The sequence below is a fragment of the Xyrauchen texanus genome, chromosome 9 (assembly GCF_025860055.1).
Source record: "Xyrauchen texanus isolate HMW12.3.18 chromosome 9, RBS_HiC_50CHRs, whole genome shotgun sequence".
Lineage (NCBI taxonomy): Eukaryota > Metazoa > Chordata > Actinopteri > Cypriniformes > Catostomidae > Xyrauchen > Xyrauchen texanus.
Window position 1 is genome coordinate 12259482 of NC_068284.1, and position 11718 is coordinate 12271199.

General features: G+C 38.0%; 2 protein-coding genes across 2 annotated transcripts; one reads left to right on the forward strand and one right to left on the reverse strand.

Annotated features, from left to right (window-relative positions):
- Window positions 1-1197: 1197 nt before the first annotated feature.
- Window positions 1198-2538, forward strand: gng5 (guanine nucleotide binding protein (G protein), gamma 5). The gene is made up of 3 exons (XM_052134251.1): window positions 1198-1370; window positions 1832-1982; window positions 2083-2538. Exons 1-2 carry the CDS (start codon window positions 1290-1292, stop codon window positions 1955-1957), a joined length of 207 nt encoding a protein of 68 aa, XP_051990211.1. The 5' UTR covers window positions 1198-1289; the 3' UTR covers window positions 1958-1982; window positions 2083-2538.
- A 3927-nt stretch (window positions 2539-6465) lies between these two features.
- On the reverse strand, window positions 6466-9115 carry LOC127649238 (ADP-ribosylation factor-like protein 14). Its single transcript, XM_052134250.1, has one exon. It carries the CDS (start codon window positions 7789-7791, stop codon window positions 7204-7206), a length of 588 nt encoding a protein of 195 aa, XP_051990210.1. The 5' UTR covers window positions 7792-9115; the 3' UTR covers window positions 6466-7203.
- Window positions 9116-11718: the final 2603 nt, after the last annotated feature.

The following is an 11718-nucleotide window of genomic DNA, read 5'->3' on the forward strand; positions in this document are numbered from 1 at the left end:
TGAAGTTCAAAGGTTGCTGAGGGGAGATTGTTTTGAAAAGATCTACCAATCATTTGAGCTTTACAAATAAGTCAACCCAATCTTAGAAGACTACAGTCTAGGGCGCATTTTATTGGACTGTCGCGTTTCCAAAACAATTCATTTTTGGTCGTAGGCTACAATTCTTAAAAACATGATGAAATGTGAGCAATTACATATGATACGCATTAAATACTAAGAAGCAAATTGCTATTGTAATTTAATCCCTGCTGAAAAAATCAAGAGAAACCCTCTTATTCGAATGGTTATAATGCTAATTGTATTGGTTTTAATGGCATCTATAATAATCCAGTTGGATCTTCACTGGTAATGTGTTGGCTATTGGTGGCATATGTCTAGTGAATACCATTAGATACCAATACATATGTATAATGGAAACCAATACACTGAATCCTAATGAAATATGACCCAAAACATACTAGACCCGTAATGGTATTCGTAGTGGAAACCATTAGAAATTATATTGGTTTTGTTGTTGTTGTTGTTGTTGTTGTTGTTGTTGTTGTTTCTTTCAGCAGGGACGGAGGTAAAGGCAATATTACGTATGTCTCAGGGTCTTCTGATTAAAATAAAAAAAACTTAAATAAATTAAACAATCTTTAAGCACTTTTCCTTTATGTATAACGCAAAGATTTAGTCACGCCAAAGGTTATATTATACTGTATATAGGCTATAAATCAAACAGACAACAATGACTTTGCTTTAAGGCACTTACATTTATGGATATAACTTTTCCCCAAAATGAAAAAAAAAATATTTAATAGAAAATTTTACGTGACCAATTATACCAAAAGTTATATTATTTCAGAATAACAAAATGTGCAATTATTATGATCGAAAATAAATCTGCCTAAAAGGTTGGGAATACACTGGATATCATTAATAAAATATAATGTATTTGCTTTTGGGTGAACAGGCACAGAAATATACATGTTTCTCAATTAAGTTTTTTTTATGGAAAAAAAATGTGCTACAGGGCGCTTACAACTGACGATTCAATTCTAAGCATCTAGCACGTTGAGGGCTCGGCTCCTGAATATTAATTAGGCTGCATGACTGGACAAAAGAAAGGAAACGTCAACGTGAACTTTTAAATATTCATGAGCTTAGCCTTCAACATAGTGGGGTTCGACGTTCGGACTGATTCGTTGCACTCGTGTTCTTCCGGATTGAATCAAACCGGAAACCTGTTCGCTCACTCAATAGCTTTTGTTTTCGCTGTTGCACATCGATTTGAAAAATCAGGCGTCATGTCGGGATCATCAAACATTGTTGCGATGAAGAAAGTCGTCCAGCAATTGCGCTTTGAAGCAAACATCAACAGAGTAAAGGTTGGTTTCTGGTTTTTATTTCTTAGGTGACTGACGCTAGTGAGTTAGCCCCGTGGGTTGAGCTTGGGCGTGGACCTGTAGCCCGTAGCTTTCCTCAGTTAACTGTTTTTCAGTTACTTTTATTTAAATAGTCATATTTCGCATATAAGTAGAATTAACATCCAAAGAACAAACTGAATTTAAAATAGAATTTGTTATGTGACATAAACCAGATCTAGCTGGCAATTATGGTTAGTTTATGTGGACTAGCACACCTTCATTGAAATGTAAAGATGTAAACCAGCTTTTTTTATAGTTCACGCTTGTTAAAATTTCTTATATAGGTTCAGTCTTTTAATGTTTTGATGTGGTCGTATTTAAGTGCTGAGTTTGGAAGTTACTCATGGTTGGGAACATTGCACAATCCTCCTTATTTGTCCTGTTCTAAAACTGAAGTACTGTGATATTTGGAATATTTGTAGATTTCTCAGGCGGCTGCAGAGCTCCAGCAGTTTTGCATTCAAAACGCCCTACAAGATCCTCTGCTGACTGGTGTGTCTTCAAGCACCAACCCCTTCAGGACACAGAAAGTTTGCTCCTTTTTGTGAGGGTTCATACTGGTTTTTGCCCTGGGTAAGGATGCTTTTTTATTATTATTATTATTATTTATTAGACTTGGTTTGACTGAAAATGAAGCTTTATAAAATCTACATTTTAACTTTTGTCTTCTCAGGCTTGTTCCTGTTACATTTCTGCTGGGAAAAGAAGACCGCTGCCATGATGTTTAAAAGAAACTGCAACAGCACAAAGCTGTCTACTTGCCAGCCAATACCTCATGCCAGAAACACAGAATGAAGAACTGAATGGATTCACCTCTCTGGCCTTTTTTCAGTTACGGTGCATTTTTCTCTCAATTTTCGTTGACGAAGAACCTTCTTTTTATATCTTGTAACTTGTAATTAACTCTCTCTTTGATATGCCTATTATTTTTAAATGTCTGCGTTAACAAGTGATAAGGAATGCTCCAGATTTGGGGAGGAAAGGCTTTTGTATTATTTTTGTCAGGAACAGCAGAGGAAACAGTAATTTATTGTGCCGTTTTTTAACACTGTAGTCTCTTTCTATCTTCTCTGCCTTAGACTTTTTATAACCCACAATAAACCAGTTGATTTCTACACGTCTCTCATTATTTTTAATAGTCAATAATTTCTCCTCATTGTGAAAAAATGCTGTGAATATATTAAGAACTGCATATTATGACGATTTTATATATAATGCATTGCCATTTCAACTCGCTGTCAGAATAATAGCAAACCGAATTTATTAACAACTTTTATAATTTCATATCACCTTTACATATTAACAGCATTATTTTATAGTATCTTTCAAAGGCAATTTTGTAGAGACTCCAAATTGTAGTTTTTGCCCCTTAAATGATATTTTGTCAGGGGCCATTTATCTGGAAAAGGGATGTTCATTTTCATGCACAAAGTGTTTTACAATATTTATTTAAAACAAAATAGTCTTAAAATGATATGCAAATATGTGTATGAAATAATGACCTATTTAAAAGGATTACATGGATAAATCCAAAGTTTTAATGTATTTATTAATTAAAAGCCTATTCACCTGTACTTTCTCTTAAGAACTGTACTATCACTTGACAAAGATGGCATTTTGGCCCCAATAACATTAAATGTATGTAATATAATATGTCGTTACAATTTACATTAAGGTTCTATTTGCCAACAGTTAAGGCATTAGGTGTCAAGACAAACCATATTTTTAAACCGCATTTATTTATCTTGGTTCATTTTAATCTATAAAAATATATGTTCAGTGTTCGTTCAAAAGGCATGTACTTATGTAACATGTAACCTTTACATTTAAAAATGGATTAGTATATGTTGAGTTTAATAAGTGCTGTTAAAGTATTGTTCATTGCTAATTCATGTTAAATAATGTAAGGTGTAGATGAATACCACCTTATTGTAAAGTGTTAATTAGTATTTTATATAGAATTAACATATACATTTGTACAGTATATAACACATCATTCTTGATTACATAATTTGAAAGGGCTCTTATACCACACAAAATGTAAACCGTTTTTTTTGTTCATGTATCATTAGATACTTTTCTGTATACATATTAAAACATAAAACATGACATTTTTTAATAATATGGTTAAATAGTGTCAGAAATAATATTTTATTGTTCAGCTGGGCACACATGTGGTGATGATGCATAATCAGTTAACACAGGTCAGGTGCATCGATATCATTGCATTTGAATATCTCCATCCAACCAAACAAGGCCAGAACAAATAGATGTCAGGTGTAGGTCATATGGGCATTGTGATGAGGTAGTTATTGTTCAAGCAGGCGTTTGTTGCTTTGAACAGTTTGTTGGATGATTCTGTATTTGTAACAACAGTAACACGTCAGGAGAGATGTGGGTCAGCAGGATCTTAATGCTCCTCTTTGGCAAACCAACAAGTATTGACGAGTCAGTTTCAAGCCGTGATTCTGCAGATTCCATCTAAAATATACAATCCTGTTCCTCTGCGGCACCAGAAAATGATTGCCTTGAATTGCCACGACGAAGCAATAGAGATTGTAATCCAGGCGGATCTGTTTGCGACTGGTTTTCCCATGTACGCTGAGGAGCTGTGGTTGGGTTCAGACTTCATGTTCAACAATGTGTCTGGAGCATCATGTTGAGCTGTGCAATATGGAGAATCAGTTCACCATATTTGCTTATTTCAAGGATTGTGGAACCAATCTATCTTTCACATGAGCAAAATCTGGTATTCCAGCCTGGTTTATCAGGTTGGTCAGCTGGTCTCCCAGCCTGACCATTTGACAAGTGGCCAAAATCCCTCTAAAACCATTACACCAGCCCAGCAAGACATGTGGAAACCAGTTTGGTGGCCAGCTAAGACCAGCAAACTACCTGAGGCTAGTTTAAGAGTTTGTGTTCAAAATGGTAGGAACAGTAATAATTATGTAATGTCTGGTGTTAAATACCTCTTATTCCTGATGACCACTGACTCCCAGATGTGGTCAAATGTCCTGTACACCCCTTTCCTGATAGTGTACTTCACACAGATAGTGCAGCCATCCCTATTCAGTGCCAATACCAGAGGTAAGCTGACAAACCTTAGTTTTCCTAATGGAGTACAAATCTTCAAGGTGGTATAGTGCAGATTCCATTTGCTTCCACTGTTGCAGCTGAATATTTTCTGGACATTAACCTCTGACTGATGAGTGGTACAGTACTGGAGTTTTCTTATTTATCCACACAATTTGCAAGGCAGATGTGGTAGGGGTGACTGGGAGTGTTGTAACATGTTTCAAAAGTTTTTCTGCCTTATATGCAGTAGTAGTTGTGTAATTTAATTGGAAAGATTAAGCTCAAGTACAGTGAATACTGTTGTTACAATCCTACCCTACTACCAGGGTGAGTTGTTGTACTATTTGAAGATATTAACTTTTGTGCATTAATTTGTGGTATTTTGGCATTTAGTTGGACAATAGGTGTGTGTGTGTGTGTGTGTGTGTGTGTGTGTGTGTGTGTGTGTGTACGTGTTTGTGCCCTACAGGTGGCAGTCTGTGGATGGAAATGATCCGGTGTATAACAACTGTGAGCTATCCAAACAAAACACAGCAAAGCTCTTTCTTGCTTCGAAATCTCCTCCGTTCAGCCCAGCTGATGTCTCCACAACATGCATTACTGAGGAGCTGAGCTCTTATTCAGTTCAACAGAAGTGACTCCTGTGATTGAGTTTGAAAGCACTGAAGAGACTGGAAGCTTCAGCCCATTGTAGGAGAGCTTACATGAAGTTTCTGATCTTCTAGGTTTAGAGGGGAGTGGGTTTGACTAAAGTGCCTGCCTGACCAATTGTTTTTTCTTAATTTGTTTTAATAACATCTCTTGTCTTACTGTGGTTTGTATAGAAGGTGTCACAGAGTCCATACACAAGCACATTAACTTTGTTATGCATTAATGGTAAATGGTCTGCACTTATATAATGCCTTTTTAAGCCTTAACGGTATTCAAAGCACTTTACACTGAGATTCATTCACCCATTCATACACCAATGGCAGCAGAACTGCTATGTAAGGTGCTAGCCTGCCGTTGGGAGCAACTTGGGGTTCAGGGTCTTGCCCAAGGACACTTCAGCATCAGGAGTCGTGTGGGCCAGGATTCGAACAACCAACCCTGCGATTAGTGGACGACCCACTCTACCAACTGAGCCACAGCCGCCCCACTAAGAATGTGAACACAAGAATGTGTTGGTTGATATGAAATACTTTGTAAGATGATGTGACATGTCAAGCTGAATGCTATCTAAAACAATCTCAAAACAGCATTTATTAATTTGATTCATACAGCTTTCATGACCTCATATGAATTGAATTGAGACTACATTACGGGTGCTTCTCATTCAGAAGGCTACAGCGTATGCTGTGTCCTTTCTTGACCAATACTGAGGCTGTAAACTAAGCTCGTCAGCGCTAGAATGAGATGGTCCAGTAAGTGGATTGTAGGTGATTGAAGGCTGTGCAGGATGCACTTGATGCATCCTCCAAAATATGGTGAACAAAGGCTGTGAAACGAGGCTGCCTTCCAAGGGTCCTCACGATTGAGATGGCCTTCAACAGTGATGATGATGTGGCAGCTGAAATATCCAGCCCAGCCCTGTGAGGCTGCAGCCTTCCGATTGAAAAACACCCTAAGTATTTTTACTTCTAAGGCCATGTCCACATTCATCCTTAAGTTGGAAGCCTCCGTTTTTCAGTTTCCTAACACTGTTTTCCAAAGTTTGCAGATTTGGATAGTGATTTTGGTACAATCTGCTTCCTCTTTTGGAGGAAAATGGCGTTCTAGTTTGGATGAGAGATGTAAATGTAGCATATGCATAAGTGTTGACATGGCCTAAAACATTTATTGCACTACTGGAACCATGTACAATGAACTAGAAGTGTAGGAACTGAGGTTATTTACATGATGAAAATATTAAAGGACCATCAGTTACAATACCTACACTCACTAAGTACTTTATTAGGAACACTATGGTCCTAATAATTGCCTGGCGGGGTCTTCTGCTGTTGTAGCCCATCTGCCTCAAGGTTCAATATGTGTATTCTGAGATGCTTTCTGCTCACTACAATTGTACAGAGTGGTTATCTGAGTTACATTAACCTCTTGACCTCTCTCATCAACAAGGCGTTTCCGTCCGCAGAACTGCCGCTCACTGGATATTTTTCATTTTTGACACCAGTCTTGGTAAACAAGAGACTGTTGTGCGTGAAAATTCCAGGAGATCAGTAGTTTCAGCAATACTCAAGCCAGCCTGTCTAGCACCAACAATCATGCCAGTCGCTGAAATCACTGAGATCACAGTTTTTACACATTCTGAACATTAAATGAAGCTCCTGACCGGTATCTGTGTGATTTTATGCATTGCACTGCTGCCATATGATTGGCTAATTAGATAATCGCATGGATAGGTAGTGTTCCTAATAAAGTGCTCAGCGAGTGTACATAACCTTCTATAGATATGCATTACATGTTGCCTTCTGAAAACAAATTTGCATAATGCCACTGTCTTGTTACGTTACTGTACAGGCATGTAACAGAAACAGTACACAAGCAAATTCAATTGTGGTTATATTCATAAATAATAGCTAGTTTACACTTCCACATTACACAGTTCTATTAACATACAGTATAGCAAGTTAATATTTCACATTATCTACCCAACTATAATTAGCAGGATAGTAAACATAACCTTCCATAGATGTGACAAGATGTCATTATGTGTTGGCTATTTCTTCATTGACATCACTTATTTTGATTTGATGTATTTCACAGTCTCTTTGATGTTATTGTCCTCGGGTGTCATTTTCACCAGGTGTGCCATTCTTCTGAAGCCGTCCACCAGACCCACTCCAGTCAATGCAGAACAAGGCTGAATGAACCAACCTCGGTCACTGCAGCTCTTTCTCAGATTAAACTGCTCTGTGATCTCTATTACTGTTGCAGCTCCTTCAATATCTTGCTTGTTGGCAAGAATGACCACAGGCAGTCCCCTGAGGTGGTCACTCTTTAAGGTCTGTTCCAGCACTCCCTTTGCCTCGTCCAGCCGTTTAATGTCAGAAGAATCCACGGTGAACACAATTCCAGCTGTGTCTTGGTAAAAATTCTTCCAGTGTACTCGCATTTTAGTCTGGCCACCGACATCCCACACTGTCAAGGAAATTTTGTCCCTGTTCCCCTTGGCTTCGATCATTTCAACGTTGAATCCGATTGTTGGAACTGTGTGGAAGTCTTCATTGTATTTGAGTTTGTAAAGAAGCGTTGATTTACCAGCTCCATCGAGCCCCAGGAGCAGGATACGTGCTTGAGGTTTGTGTCTGGATCCCGTTTGGCCCATTCTTCACACAAACTAAAGCGCTGTCTTCTCTTAGAGAGTTATTAGTTTACCTAAGATGTTGTCTTTATTACTCAGTGATGTATTATATCTTGCTTATCTATATTAGCTGTCTGATTAAGGGGTCAAAGTATGACAAGGACACCTCCAAAATAATATGCTCAGAATCCCAAGAATGGTGTCCTTTAAAAAAATTATTACAGAAAATTAAGTTAATCTACACATTTAAATAAGTGCAACAAATTAAATGATTCCCCTACATAAATGTATTTTATGGAATCTAAAGTCAAATATACAATCATTACATATACAATATACAAATATAACATTTTTCATAGTTGAAAAAAAAGTGTAAAATCCTTAGCATTCAATGTCATTTCACATACAAGTTTAAATAGTTTGTTACATTTTAAATTAAAAGTGGTTTCCATAACACTCAATACAGCAATATCATACTTTAAATGAAAAATGTGCCTTTTAAAACAACAAAGAAAGCATTCGCAATTAAAGTTTAAAACGCCTGCAGTCCTGACACATGTCCCAACATGTGAAATAAAATTAGGATGGGCTCAGTTGCCTTCTAATTACATTTATCAGTTGATAACACATTGGACTTCATCTATTACCATGTGGACTTAATGCATTACCATGTAGGCTATAAATGAAAAAGACAATAAATGCTGCAAAAGAAAGTCAATGTACAAAGTCAAAGACTTCCAAAAAGAAGAGTCAGCATTTCCAGACTTAATTTCTGTAAATCTTTTTCAAGTATTCATGAATCCTTGACATCCCAAGTCTTCCCTTTACTTTTCCACTGGATTACTGTGACCAGCGCTCACCTTCAAATATCCACAGGATGGATTTTAGGGAGAAACAAGACTTTATCCAACAATAGAGAGCCAAATCTAACTCCACATCCACGGGATCTACCTTTGTCTTCCAATAGCTTTATCAATCCACACACCACCAGTTGAGTCTGCCACGAAAACCAGTCCCGAGCACTTGTCATGACTGTTGCAGCCACATCGCCTTCTGTCAGATGGAGTCTTCACTCTATGTTCATTCTGAGAGACCTCCGCTCGCGCTTTCCCATGTTGTGAAATGCCAGAAATGTGTTTCTCAGTCAACTTTATAGTTGTAAGTGACATGATCTCGTTAAATTGCTCATGCACTTGCTCAGATGTCTTAGAACTGCACAGACCCATTTTCTCTAGCTACAACTGCACGTGTGTGAAAAAGATCCTCAGAAAAGTTTGTGCCAAAAATGTGAGCAAATTCACATTTATATGTTTCATCCACTAAACTACTGGGTTCACACCCCCTTGTAACTGGCTGTCAATTCCAGTAAGAGTGTATAGGAGTAGATTTATAGAAAGCTTACTCAGTGACAACAGGCAAGAGTCACAGGGGGCATTAATACTGCACTTCACAATGCGGGTGCTATTCTGAGGCTTTACACCTGGCCCCGGATCACTATTGACTTCATATCTTTCGGACGTCTGACTGCTCAGCATCCGGCAGCACGTCACCAATTAAGCTCGATATGGTACAGTACAGATATAGCACTGCAGTGTAAGGTTACTGGTATTCGGACTCATGGTAATATGTGTGCCGAGCAGAATGTGAGAGTCATCCAGGGAGAATGCAAACAGGCATAAGTCACATAGTTATTTTGTTTGTTTATTATTAGGGTCATTCCTACTATGCTTTACATTTTTATATGTCCCCATCACCCCAACTAACAATTTTTGGTTCCCAGAAATGAAATTTTTTGGGGCTTTCAGAACATTCCCAGAACAGAGCTTTAAGTTTTGTTTTTGTAATCCAGGCAAGTTTTCTTGACAGAAATAGAATGTTTGTTGTGCATAATGGTTCCAACAATGTTTCCCCAACATGTCCTTACCTTTAAATTCCTGGAACCTTTCTGCAACATCTACATCTTGTTTTAATGCTGTACTGCACTAATGTCAATGGGTGGTGCTTGATGTGGGCTAAAAGGACTTAAGCCCTGAATGATTTCAGTATAGCCTCAAATGTATTTATCATCTTGTAGTGATGTCAAAAGTACCAGTGCTTCAATATCAAATTGACAATTGATTTGAATATTTTTAAATATTAAGTATATATACACTCATCAACCACTTTATCAGCCATTTGTGTGGCAGCTGCGCAATGCATAAATGAATGTAGATACTGGTCAGGAGCTTCAGTTAATGTTCACAAATAAATGTGATCTCAGTGATTTGGACCGTGGCATGATTGTTGGTGCCAGACTGGCTGGTTTGAGTATTTCTGTAATTACTGATCTCCTGGGATTTTCACACACAGTCTCTAGAATTTACCCAGAATTGTGCCAAAAACAAAAAACATCCAGTGAGTGGCAGTTCTGTGAATGGAAATGCCTTGTTGATGAGAGAGGTCAACAGAGAATGGCCAGACTGATTTGGGTTGACAGAAAGGCTATGTTAACTCAGATAACCACTCTGTACAATTCAGACTTCCAGGCCTTTAAGGTCTTCACACTGTATTCTGTTATCTGTACCCAGGTCCTGCTTAAACTATAAGGGTTATCGTGTATTTTCAGGTGAGGCCCCACCTTTCTGGAACCATCTGCTGGTCCAGTCATCTTTGTTTTTATGTGTAGTTGATATTGTCTTTTAACGTTTTGTAACAGCAGAAGACTACATCGAGTTCCACTTCTGTCTGCCAAGAACAGAATGCTGAGGCTGCAGTGGGGCTACCATTTGTGTACCTCAGCAGAAATCGTGATTCATCAGACCAGGCTAGGTTTTTCCAGTCTTTAATTGTCTACTTTTGGTGAGCCTGTGCCAACTGCAGCCACAGCTTTCTGTTCAGTGAACTGCAATTAAATAAAAGAGATAGCCAAGCAATGTTCCAGGATACATTTCAGACTACTTTTTCATTTTCATGACTGGAGAGATAACAGATTATTTGTTTTATTATTTTTTTTTTTTATAGCAACGTGGCCAAGTGCATCTCTCATTCTTGAACTGGCACCTCCGGCTAGTTTTATACCCCTCCCGGCTGATAAGCCTGATTCAGGGCCGGCTGTGTGTCCTCACAGCCTGACCACACCCTCCTCCGCGTCACATTGAACTTAAGACATGCCAGCCTGTTACATACTGCGGCAACTCAAAAATAAACAAAAAGGCAATGTTAAGCTTCATTTAACAAACCAAATATCTTTCAGTTGTGTTTGATAGAATAGCAAGTGCTTTTCTAGTACAAAATTAGTAATTTAGCATGATTACTCAAGGATGGTGAGTGTTGGAGTGATGGCTGCTGGAAATGGGGCCTATCTAGATTTGATCAAATATGACATTTTTTTTCAAATAGTGATGGTGCTGTTTTTTTACATAATAATTTGTGAATGCTTTTACATAAAACTATACTTTGTGACCAGTTGAATGCCACTTTGGTGAATTAAAGTACCAATTTCCTTCCGAAACTCAAACTTTTGGATGCCAGTGTAGATATATTTATATATTTAAACAATATCACACCAGCAAGAGTGCGATATGGCCCTACATCAGCACTGCTGTGATTCGGCCGTAGATAATTACAGCAGTGCTGATGTAGGGCCATATCTCATTCTTGTCACAGGTGAACTCAGTGTAGAAACATCTCAAAGATGATCCAGAGAAATGGGATGCACCTGAGCTAAATTTCAAGTGTCATAGCAAAGGGTCTGCATACTTATTTTTTTCAGTTCTTTTTAATACATTTGCAAAGTTATCAAAAATCAGTTTTTTTCTTTGTCATTATGGGGTATGGAGTGCAGACTGATGAATTCTGATGCTATTTCGTGATTGGGTGGGTTGGGGCAATCTACAGTGCACCCTCAAAGTTTGCAACACACACCACCAAATTGCTTTTAACCAATTAACAAATCATACATAAATACATTAA